General features: G+C 54.9%; 1 protein-coding gene across 2 annotated transcripts; it reads right to left on the bottom strand.

Annotated features, from left to right (window-relative positions):
- Positions 1-1650: 1650 nt before the first annotated feature.
- On the bottom strand, positions 1651-11117 carry LOC121170433 (synaptophysin). Of its 2 annotated transcripts, XM_041001635.1 has the most exons (7): positions 10975-11013; positions 9715-9780; positions 8553-8677; positions 6086-6281; positions 5298-5489; positions 3829-4159; positions 1651-1793 (listed from the first exon to the last, which is right to left on the bottom strand). In XM_041001635.1, exons 1-6 carry the CDS (start codon positions 11008-11010, stop codon positions 3833-3835), a joined length of 942 nt encoding a protein of 313 aa, XP_040857569.1. In that variant the 5' UTR covers positions 11011-11013; the 3' UTR covers positions 1651-1793; positions 3829-3832. The 2 variants fall into 2 exon arrangements, with proteins under 2 accessions (XP_040857569.1, XP_040857561.1); XM_041001627.1 differs by lacking the exon at positions 1651-1793 and having other exon boundaries at positions 3827-4159; positions 10975-11117.
- Between the last annotated feature and the right edge of the window lie 549 nt (positions 11118-11666).

Here is an 11666-nt window from a genome sequence, read left to right as displayed (position 1 = left end):
GGAAGGCGAGGAAATGGAGATAGCTCGAAGGAAGAACAAGGAGCGGGTAGGGTAGGCTGAAGTGTCTCCTGGGAAGCCAGGGAGTCCTATTGGGACCCGCGAAGACTAGAGGAGTGGCTCCCCAGGATCTGGGGAGGGGGCGTGGCTAAGGGACCAGAATTGTGGACACATTCAGTGGCCGGCAGCGTGGGCGAGCATCGCCAAAGTGTGACTTCTTAGAAGGCATTGCGGACAAGACTTCACCTCTTGCTTCTTCTCTGTCATTTCTCTTCTACCTCCGGCACCCCCAAAAGAAAACCAAAATCAACGCCCCCCCCCACACACACGGTGAAATCAGATCCGGGTCTACTAGGTAGTAGGGGAGTTTATTTGGGGGAGGGGAATTAATCATATTTGTTCTTTCTCAGGGAGGGGAGTCTTCAAACAATACCGGAGGGTGTGGGAAATGGGGGGGGGGGTGCCTGGAGGAAAAGGGGAGGGGCCACAGCCAGACAAAATTGCAACACACGATCACAGGCACTACCGACATCACAGACACAGCAGAGGGTGCAGGGATGGGACTCCAGACCGGACCGCCAAGCACCCCAGGACGGGACAGGCAGGGGTGCGGAGGAAGGGAGAGGGCAGGGGAGGAGGAAGAGGGGTAGGTCAGCCCATGGACCCCTTGGCTCTGATCTCTAAATGCCTAGCCATCTTGGCAATCTCAACTGTCATTCGGATCTACGCAGACCTCCTGTGTTCCTGGGCCTCGGCCAGGGGCATTCTCCCTAATCCCTAACAATCCCATCCTGCAGCTCCTAGCAAGGCTCCCCCCACCACTCTGCCAATCTACTGCCCAAACCAGTGCCTTTAAAGCGTTTTCCACTCTGCCCCGTTGGGGTGGGGCTGCTCCCATTTAAAACCACCGTGCTTGCGCCACTGTAAACCCTGCCCCTTCTGGAACGCTGACCCACACCTCTACCCAAGCTTGGCCCATTCTTGAATCTCGCTTTACTCTGGTCCCAATCTGAGATCAGCCCACTCTGGAGCCTCACTCCTGCCTACTTCAAGCCTCATTCCTAGAACCAGTCCCTTTGTGCTCTTGTAAATCTTTTCTCCACACCTTGAGTGAAATCTCTGTGCTAGAACCCTGTCCGACTTCAAATGCTGCCCACCCTTTGCCCCACTTAAAGTCCCGCCCCTTCCACAACCACAGCCTCAGCGTCCTTCCAAAGTCGCCCATCAACAAGCACCCCCTCTGCTTTTGAAGCGGTATGTGGGTTGTGTCCCTGGATCCCGAGTCCACTCCACTCCAGGGCTCTCCTCCTAGATCAGCTTGGGTCTTCCTGGCCTCAACCCTCGCCCCTCAACATCTCCCCCTGCCAGCTTCTCTTCCTGTCACTGTTGGAGGAACCAAGGCCAGGACTGGGAGCAGGGAGGGAGAGAGGGAGAAGAGTCTGAAGCCATGTCCATGCTCCCCACACAGCTGAGCACTGACCCCTCCCTTTCCTCCCTTTAGAGCCCCTAGGTGTCAGGAGACAGGGCTGGGGAACAGAGAGGGGCTGAAGGATGCAGTGGGAAGGGACGGGGGTGAGAGATGGGTGGACCCACTCAAGACCGGGCCCTGAGTGCATGGGGGGGAGGGGAAGGCTCAGATAAATAGATATTTATATATAATATATATATATATATAAACAGCAAAGACAGGATCTCCTGGTTCGAGGGCTGGAGACCTAGGGCATAGGGTTAGGAAGGGGGGCAGACCTTCTTCTGAGCTCTTGCCCACCCATAGGGTCCTCCCAGGCTGCACTGACCTGTGGAGACAAAAAACACAGAAAGGAGAGGGGGTCCAGACAAGGTTTGGTCTGTGCCTTTTCCCTGCCTTCACTCTCCTACTGGCCTTTTTGTTGTTGTTCTTCCCGCACACATTGTTCTAGAGTCACCTTCATCCCAGCTGGCCCCCCTGGGAAGATATCCCCAAACCTAACTCTCACTGGATGTAGTCCCAAAGCAATTGATGGTCCTCCTGGGGGGCGGCGGGGAAAGGAAGTTCAAGAAAAACAAATGAACCCAGGTTCTAGTCCTTGGGAAACAAGGCATGTGACACAAAACAGAGTCCTGTGTTTTAAGAGGTTACATTGTAACAAGGAGAGGACAGGTGTCCCACAGGGATTTCTCTGAGTTATTAAGTGAGTTACCTAGCTTTATGTAAGGTGCTCAGCAGGTGACATGCAAATGCAATGGCTGGGGGCCAGTGTTAGGAGGGCATGTCCAAGAGGCTGCAGCATGGCTGTTATGGTCAGGTCCCTTGGTCTAAGTGGAAGAGACAGTCAAGAAATATATGAGGGCCCGGTGGCCTGGCCTAGCAGCTAAAGTCCTTGCCTTGAACTCGCTAGGGTCCCATATGGGTGCTGGCAGCTTCACTTCCCATCCAGCTCCCTGCTTGTGGCCTGGGAAAGCAGTCAAGGATGGCCCAAAGCCTTGGGACTCTGCACTCGTGTGGGAGACCAGGAGGAAGTTCCTGGCTCCTGGCTTCGGATCGGCGCAGCACCGGCCGTTGCGATCACTTGGGGAGTGAATCATCGGACGGAAGATCTTCCTCTCTGCCTCTCCTGCTCTCTGTATATCTGCCTTTCCAATAAATAAATAAATCTTAAAAAAAGAAAAAGAAATATATGAAAGATTAATGACAGGGTGTGATAGAAAAAAAAAAAAAGGAGGGCACCACGAGAGATAACAAAGGAACTTTTTTTTTTCCCCCCCACAGGGTTAGGTGGGGGTGAGAGTTGGCAAAGTCAGTGACCAAAAGGATGAAAAGGAGGTGACCAGGTAAAACGATCAGATTGTCTATGTGTATGTGCATGTGTGTGTGACTTCAGAGGGAACGCAAGTACAAAGGCCTTGAGGTCAGACTGTGGTTGAATTAGACTGGAGGGTGGGTGGCAGGAGATGAGGTCAGAGAAGGGTGTGTGTGTGTGTGTGTGTGTGTGTGTGTGTGTGTGTGTGAGAGTGAGTGAGGTGGGAGGGGCGGGGGGGAAGGGAGCTCAGTGACCCCAGAAACTTTTGCTTTTAATTGAATGAAATGGGAGCCACAGCACAGTTCTGAGCACAGGAGGGCCAAGGCCTAATTTCAGAGAGAACAGAATCCCCTCAGGACGCTGGCAGTAGAACACACTGGGGGCGGGGGCGGTGGCGGTGGCGGGGGTGGAGCCCTGTGTAAGGGTCCCGGGGGTGATGACAGTGAGACTGTGGGAAGACCGTGGCAACATTGTGAAGGTGGAGCCACCCCGGCCTCAGGTGAGGGCGATCGCTTCGCTTTTAGCGCCGCGGAGTTGAGCAAGTCTTTCCAATTCCCCACTCCACCCCTTTTCCTCTCTTGAAATTCCATGCCACCTTCCTGACTTCCAGTCTTGGGGAGTTGCCGCAAATCTATCACCTCCTCCCGGATTGGTGAGCTCGTCTGACCTTCCAAGCCCAAGTTACCATCTATTGGCTGGTCATCACTTGTAAGACCCACCTTCTCTTTCCGGAGGCTCTGCTGATTCTCCACTGCGCAAGTCCTCCTACTAGTCCTTCTTTTCATTGGTTGTTTTTCCCATCTTTCTCCCCCGCCCTTCCGTTGAAGGGCACTCATTGGCTCTTCATTATGCCCATCTTCAAGCCCCACTCTCCTCTTCATTCATTGGCTAGTTTTTCTGCAAGTAATCCTGCTTCTCTATTGATGCCTTTAAACTCCGCCTCTAACTTGCCCAGCAAGCCCCTGTTGGCTCCTGACTCTTATTGGTTTATTGACCCGCTCATCTCCGTTCAAGCACCCTCTTTTGGCCATAACGCCTGCCCGTTACTCACCAGATTACATCTGATTGGAGAAGGAGGTGGGCGCACCCTGCTGCCCGTATCCTTGCTGCCCATAATCGCCCTGAGGCCCGTAACCTCCGCCACCGCCGCCAGCAGGCTGCCCATAATCGGGCTGGTAGCCGCCCTGGGGCCCGTAGGAGTCCTGGGGCCCGTACCCGCCGGGGCCCTGCCCGTAGCCTGCATCGCCGTAGGCATCCCCGGGTGCGGCTTGTTTCTCAGGGGCACCGGGAGGCGCGCGCAGGAACGGGGCGGCCCAGCCTGTCTCCTTGAACACGAACCACAGATTGCCGACCCAGAGCACCAGGTTCAAGAAGCCGAACACCTGCAGGGAGACAAGGGCTGGCTGTCGTTTCCCCTCCCCCCACGCTCATTGCTCGGCGGCCACCAGGGGGACATCGAGGCCACCCGCATGCTCTTGGGCACTGGGGTCTGAAGCCGTGGGCTTCGACGGGGCTCCCAGACCCTCTGGGTGTCAACGCGTGAAGTCGGTGTACAGAACAAAGCATCTTGTTGGAGGACGAGTTAGAATTCAGCTTTTTGGAGTTTTGAGAGCCATCAGTATTATATATACAAGTAATATCCCTGTGTACCTATTACATAACATGCTTATATATGTATAAACGACAGTAAATTTAAGTTTGCCATATGGCAAACTAAGCATACATTTTATTACATGTTGCTGGGACACATACACACATGTGTACATGTGTGAGTGCACATGTATAGAATAGATACTTCCAAAGATTTCGGTATGTGGAACTTGCAGAAAATATTTTTTTAAAAGCTGACACACTGAATATGCCTTTTACCTTTTATGTCAGCATTTCAGCTGGTATTTATTTAAACCAAAGTGGGGGCTCCATCCTACACTTAAGACTGACCCAGAGAGGCTGAGCTGCCCAAGGCCAAACAGCCAACCTGTGACAGGGAAGAGGAGCACGCGAACCCGACCTACCTGGTGCCAGGTCCTTTACCAGACACTGCAGTGTTGTATGTTATCTCTTACCTAAAGACTCAGTTTGTAGGTTGGCCCATTGTTGGGACGCCAACTGAGCCTGGACAGGCTGTGAGCCTGGTTTCAGGTCACAGAACAGGCCAATAGCAGAGTTGGGGTTTGAGCTCAGCAAGTCTGACTCTTGCCAGTAGAGGGCGTCCAGGTTATTCTTTCATTTTGCACCGCAGAAAACTGAGTTCCAAGAAGGTTTTAGGGTTGGATCTGGGACCCCAAACGTCCTAAGCCAATTTGGACAGAAGGCATGCTCATGTTCTCCCCTTAGAGACCCGCCTGTGGTGTCATGGTGCTTACAGATGATATCCATTAATGCTCTATGGTTGATATGCTACCTCCTCCTCCGGGAAGCCCCTTAGATCTTCCTCTGATTCTTTTCTCATTCTCTCTCTCCCTCCACCACTTACCCCGACCCACCGGGCTGCAAACTCCCCAACTCCCCAGGCCTTACCACCGAGGTGTTGAGCCCTGAAGTCACAGGGTCTCTCAGCTCCTTGCACGTGTTTCCTGCCTGGCGGCACATGGACATCTCCTTGATGATGTTCTCAGGGTCTGTGGCCATCTTCACGTCAGATAGGCCCTTGGCCCATGCGGATGAGCTGACCAGCCACATGAAGGCAAACACTGCCGTCGCCAGGAAGTCCTAGGGGAGGGCAGGGGGTGAAGAAGGCAGCAGCGCTGGGGTGGGCTGCTTCCCGCTGAGCCCTCCTCCTATCACAGGCTTTCTTGGGAAAGAAGCACCCGTCTCGCCCTAGAATAGGTCTCTCCCTTGAGTTCACCTGAATGTACCCCTACCGCCAAGCTTTTTGATGGAGAGGATGTGTGGTGTGGGCGTGTGATTGCAGTGTGTTCAGAGGGGGTGGGCAGCTTAGGGGGAGAAAAGGAGTGTGTGCTTTCCACTTTCATGGGCCCGTGGGAATTCATGTCATTTCATGTCTGCGATGTGTTGCAATCAGTGTCTGTGCAGCAGGGTGGTATGTGGGACTGTCACAGTGCGTGTCTGCCTGCTCCTTCCTTTGGCTCTCAAACACCAGCGAGTCGTGGGAGAGCTGCCAGGCTCACAGGTGCATGGGGCTGTCTGCGATTCTGGGCGGGCTGGGAGTCTGTCGCCGTGACTCTAGGACTCTGTGCCCCTGCTGCCCTATATGTACTCAGCCACTGCTGCCACCACCATGCTTGGTGGCTGCTTCTGTACAGATCCCTGTGGTCGTGGCATACCCTTGGCTGAGGGGCACTCACCAGCATGGGCCCCTTGTTGTTCTCTCGGTACTTGTTCTGCAGGAAGATGTAGGTGGCCAGGGCCCCCATGGAGTAGAGAAAGGCAAAGACAGCCACGGTGACAAAGAATTCAGCCGATGAGGAGTAGTCACCCACAAGGAAGACCTTGGTGGTGCCACCTCGGCAGGTGGGAGCATCAAAGTACACTTGGTGCAGCCTGCAGAGAGAAAGGGGGGTGGGGGAGAGAGAGAGAGAGAGAGAGAGAGGCAGGTGTGGCCTAGCCCCTAAGGACCTTCTCCCTTCCTCTGCCCACAAGCCATGGGGCACCCAGATTCCCATGAGGTCCCAGAAAGAGGAGGAAATTAGCACTCAAAGAGCACCTGCTGTGCACCTATCACATGGCACTGATTGCTCCAAGTATCCCTTGGTGAGAGAGGTGTCACTCATCCCTTACTCTGGCCCAGGCATTCTGGTCTCTTGGGTATGCCCAGGTCTTGCCAGCCATCCTTCCGACCCCAGGATCTTTGCATTTCCCACCTCCTGTTTTGTTTGCTGCTGTATCTTCAGGGCCTGGGAGAGGGCTCAAGAAATGTTTACTGCAGAGAAGGGACAGAGGTTGAAGCAGAGGCTCAGAGAAGTGCAGTCACTTGCCTTAAAGTCACAGCTGGTGAGGGAATGGCAGGCTTGGGATCTGAGTGCTGTTTTCCCCCCTAGATTGTATTGATTCACTTCCTTACCCCACTTTGGGTATTTGAGAGGAGGAAAAAATGTATGCAGAGCAGAGAAGAGCCCAGAAATGGAGCTGGAGGGATCTGTGTGTGTGTGCATGTGTGTAGAGGAATAGATTTAGGAAAGTGCCTTGGGATGAAAGCCTTTCCTGCATTGTGGAGGAAAGGGTTACAGGGAGAATGGTATTGGGTGGGGAGGGAAAGGATTGAAGTAGGGTCCCAGACCTCTGACTTTAGGAGTGGTGAGTAGGATCCTGAACCTGAGAAAATGATACCCATGCCCATTGGGTAGCAGATAAGCCAAAGGCAAGGGTATCCATCACTAAAAACTTGTCATCCTTTGCCTCATGTAATGACCCCTCTCCCCCAGAGCAATCCTTTAAAGTGAGAATTAGGGTAACCATTTAACAGACAAACAGAGTGGTTCAGCAAGGTTACTTGTCACAGATGATCCAGTTGCTAAGCGGTGGAATAAGGAGGTACATTGGGTTTGGGATGACTGTGTTTCTAGGGGGCTGGGCAGGGAGATGGGCTGGTCCTCAGAGGCAGTGGGGGAGGGGTGACTGGTCAGTGGGACTTGGGTACATGGGAGGGAGTGGTCCACAGGGTCTTTGCTTGTGCTGCTGTGGCTTCCCAAGCTGTGTGCCATGCTGTCCACTGCCCTTCCCTGCCCCAGACTGTCTTTGTGCTGGCCTCTGTGAGCAGCCTGTGGGTCCCTGGCTGACCCGCTACCTGGACCTGGTGTTCCTTTCATCATTGCCGAGGGCTTCTACCTGGCTATCCTCTGCTTACACTGTTCCCTCCTCCCCAGTGCGCCGGTCCTGGAGCCTATGTTTACCTTAGCGTCCCTAAAACCTTATCCAGTTTCCTAAAACCCAGTCCATGATATTGCTTCTTGAGTCTCTTTGATATCTTCATTCTCCTTATTGAAAAAGACAAAGTAGGAGGCCCTGATGGTATGTCAGGTCCTGGGGCAAGTCTGAAGTCATCACACCCTCTCCACCAACCTGTGAGCTGGGTGCTATGACCCCTTTTCACAGCTGAGAAAGTAGAGAGCCAGAGTGGCTATGGGATTTGCCTAAGTAGGGGAGGAAGCTCAGATGCCTCTACTGAAACTGAGTCCCATGCAGCTGTCTCTCCATGCCCTGGGACATGGTAACCATGCCACCTATACTCACCCATATCCAGCCAGCACCCAGCTCTGCACCCAGTAAGAGCTCATGAGTGTTACAGCTGTCCGGGCAGGTGTCACAATTCCCTGAGTCTCAGCATTGCCCCATCATCCTTCATTCTCTAGCAGAAAATCCATGAGGAGCCCCTCCTTGTATTTCTCTGGAGCTGCAATTATCCTCTTGTGAATGTGTGCGTGTGTTATCATGTGGGGGTAGGGAGGTCTGGCCTGTTTGAGTCACTGTTTATTATGTCCATGACATTTTTTGTGCAGTACCAGCATAGAACAGGTTCTCAAAGAATGTGTGAGGAAGGCGTGCCTGAGAGAATGGGAATTCGACACTTCGGGCTAACGTTCACTGGGCACCTGTTATGTTGATACACATGAACTCCAGCCAGAAGGGAATAGCCTTTGCATGTTTTGCTCATCACATGGTCCTAGATGTGCAGAGCAGTGCCAGGTGCAAGGCCGTGATCCCAGTGGATGTGCCTCTTCTAGGTAGGGGTTGGGCGGGAGTCCCTTGGGGGGGAAAAGGTACAAGCAGTCCCCACCCCAGCCTATCTGCTGGGACCCCAGGATGGAGGCGCACCTGAAAGGGTATTCAAATTCCACCTCAATGCTGAGGTCGCTCTCGGTCTTGTTGGCACACTCCACGCTCAGCCGGAGCTCCCCACTGTAGCTGCCGCAGGTGGCGAAGGCGAAGATGGCAAAGACCTTGGGTGGCAAGGATGGTGATGGCCATGGTGAGCCTGTGTGCACAGGGGAGGAGGGGTGCCCTCCTCTGGACTGAGCAGGGGCCCAGCAGAGGCAGCAGCAGATGGAGAGTTCCCCACCCCCACTGCCTAATCAGGGCTCATCGGACCAAGGACAAGCTGATTACAGGGGTGTGGTTCGCTTTTCCCACTTCTCTCCATCTCTACCTCTTCTGGCCCCAATCGTCCTCCTTCTCTGCCCCTCTCTGTCCAGGTCAGCCTCCCCCGTCTGTCTCGGTTTGCCGTGTTTTGTTTGCTGCGTCTTGATTTCTCCTGGCATCTCTCTCCTGTCTCTCCCAGAAGTGTCTTGGTCTGCCTCTCCAGGTGTCTCTTTTCCCTGAGCGCTCTATGGGTGTCTGTCTCACTGTGTTAGTGTCTCTGCATCTTGATCTGTTTGTCTCTCACCTGCTGGCTTCTGGATGCTTCTCTCCTCTTCTCCCTCACTGTCTCTGTTTTTCTGTTTTGTTTTCCCCCTATCGTTTTTCCCTAATGTCTTTCTCTTCCTCACCTCACCTCCTTGGTTCTTATCCTCTCCCGTGTTAATTTCTGTTTGCTTCTCTGTTCTCTGTGTCTCTGCAACATCTCTGTATGTTTTTTAAAATCATTTATTTATTTTGCAGCATGTCCCTCCCTATCTCTCATTCTCTCTGTATCCTTCACTGTTTCTGGATTTCTCTGGCTTTGAACCTGTCCCCTAGAAATCCGCTGGAGGCTCCACCTCTGCCGTCACTTTAGGAGAGGAGATAGGATGTCACAGGCTGCAACTTCACAACAGGGTTACCCTCAGCCCTGTGATGTCACAGCCCATCCCTGCTGTGGCCCCCGACACCCCCCCCCCCAACCCAGGGAATGTTAACCTGGAGCCCAATTCTCCCATTTCCCCCCCCCCATCCATCCCTTGTTTTCCATTTCTATGGTGTCCCTGCTTTTCTGGATGGACCTGACCACCTCTCTCCCTGCACCCCCTACCCTTCCCCGGGTAGCCCAGCACTCACTCACCCATTGCAGCACCTTCACGAAGCCAAGGGGCTCCTTGACCACCCGGAACTGACCGCCGGCCACCAGCTGAGAAGAGAAACCCAGGGGAGGGGGGCCGTGGTTGCAGGGGAGAGAGAGAGATCAGGGGCTAAGATATTTCAGCTGAGGAATCCTGGGGATGGGGTGTGTGACTTCGAGGGCATTTGGAGAGGGGGTGCAAAAGAGACCTTAAGGAAGGCATGCAGCAGTAGAATTTCTGAGAAAACACCCTCCACCCCTCCGGTGGTGGGGGGCTGGCTTCTGGGGTGATGATGAGTCAGATGGCTGGGGAGGTCAGCGGTGATGAGGATCCGGATGGGGTCGGCACTGTTGTGGAAAGGGGACCGGTCTGGGAGCTAAACGTGACCGTGAAGGGCGAGGGGTCGGGTGGAGAGGTCGCGGCAGGCGTCGGGCTCCTGACGTGGGGGAGGGGGTCTTGGGCGGTGAAGGTGAGTCATTCCGCGGGCGAGGCCGGCAGGAGTCGGTTGGTTGCAGAGGGGGAGGGGTCTGCACGGCAAAGGTGAGTCAGGCGGTGGGGAGGGGTCTGAGGCGACGGGAAGGGGGAGCGTGGAAAGGGGTGTTATTGGTTAGGGAAGGGGCGAGGTTCTGAGGTGGTGAAGAACAGTGAGATGGCGCGGAGGGTCTGGACGGCTGAAGGTGGGGGAGGGCCGGGCAATGGCTTCGCTGAGTTTGTGTTGGGGGAGAGAAGACAGTTAAGGGGGGTGGGGGAAGTCGAAAAGGCAAAACCGATCGTCCCCCTGGGTCTGCTCTGGGAGAACGGGCCCTGGTCATCAAGCGGGGTGCAGTTGGTTTCGGAAGGGCGGGTGTCAGCCCTCCCTCACCCCCGCCCCCACACCTTCTGTCGCTCTATTTCCTAGCTCATCCGCAGCCCCCCAGTCTTCCTCTCTCCCTATGCTATGCCGCCCCCACCTTGATCTCCCCCCACAGCCCCCTGGTCCCCTTCCTCCTTCTCGAGGTCACCAGCAAAGCGCGGGGTTTTCTGGTGGCTCTCGCTGCGCAGTGAGAACGGCGCTCGTTGCGGCAAAGAGCGCACACACCTCTCCGCCACCTCCCCTTCCCTCCCTTCACCTGCCGCAGACCCCCCCCCAAGCCCCTCCGCCGGGGTTAGGGTCTAGCGTGGTCAGGATCCTGGCCACCACCTCTTAAGAGCCGCTAGGCTGAAGCTAGGCGGCTCAGGCGGACGGCAGCGGCGGGCTCTGTCCGCGGTGCTGGAGCGCGTACCTGATTCACCACGTCCATGTCTGCCAGCAGCAGCATCAGCAATGCAGGGGGCGAGCGGCGCCGGCTAGCAAGGGCGGGCGCGGGGCGCGGCGGGGGCGGCGCGCGCTCCTTGGAACAGCCCAGGCGCCTGCAGCCCCGCCCCTCGTGCTCTCGCCTCGCCCGCCGCGCGCGCCTGCGCATTGCCGGTCGGCCGCGGCCTCGAGGGCCTCCATTCCAGTCCTAGGACCTGAGGTCGGCACAGGGTTGGCAGCGCGATTCCCCATGAAAACACGACGAAAGGGGGCGTCTGGGGCGGGGAGGGAGGGCCGATTCGTCTTAACGGATGCCATTTTGATGAGCCTTTTTCTGAGTTTGCAAAATGGTCACTCATGGAATCCCTTGTGTCATAGGGACTAGTAGCTCTGTTTTCACAGATGGGGAAAAGGAATCCCCAGAGAGGCGAAGTGACTTACACAAGGTCACGCAACCAGGAATTGGCAGTGCTCAGAGTCCCTGTAGCTTGAACGTAGTTCAAGGTCTTTTGAATTCCTGTTAGAATGTCTGTATCCTAAGAGCCTCTCCCTGTCTTCCCCAACTACCTTGCTCCCATTTCTCTCTCCATCCTGCTCAAATTCTTTTTTTAAAAGACTTTTTATTTGAAAAGCAGTGTTAGAGAGATATCTTCCATCTGTAGGTTCACTCCCCAAATGGCT

Source organism: Ochotona curzoniae, unplaced genomic scaffold (assembly GCF_017591425.1).
Source record: "Ochotona curzoniae isolate NIBS_2020 unplaced genomic scaffold, NIBS_Ocur_1.0 contig_1274, whole genome shotgun sequence".
Taxonomy (NCBI): Eukaryota; Metazoa; Chordata; class Mammalia; order Lagomorpha; family Ochotonidae; genus Ochotona; species Ochotona curzoniae.
Note: the sequence above shows the minus strand (reverse complement) of the source record. Positions and strands in the feature narration are given on the sequence as shown.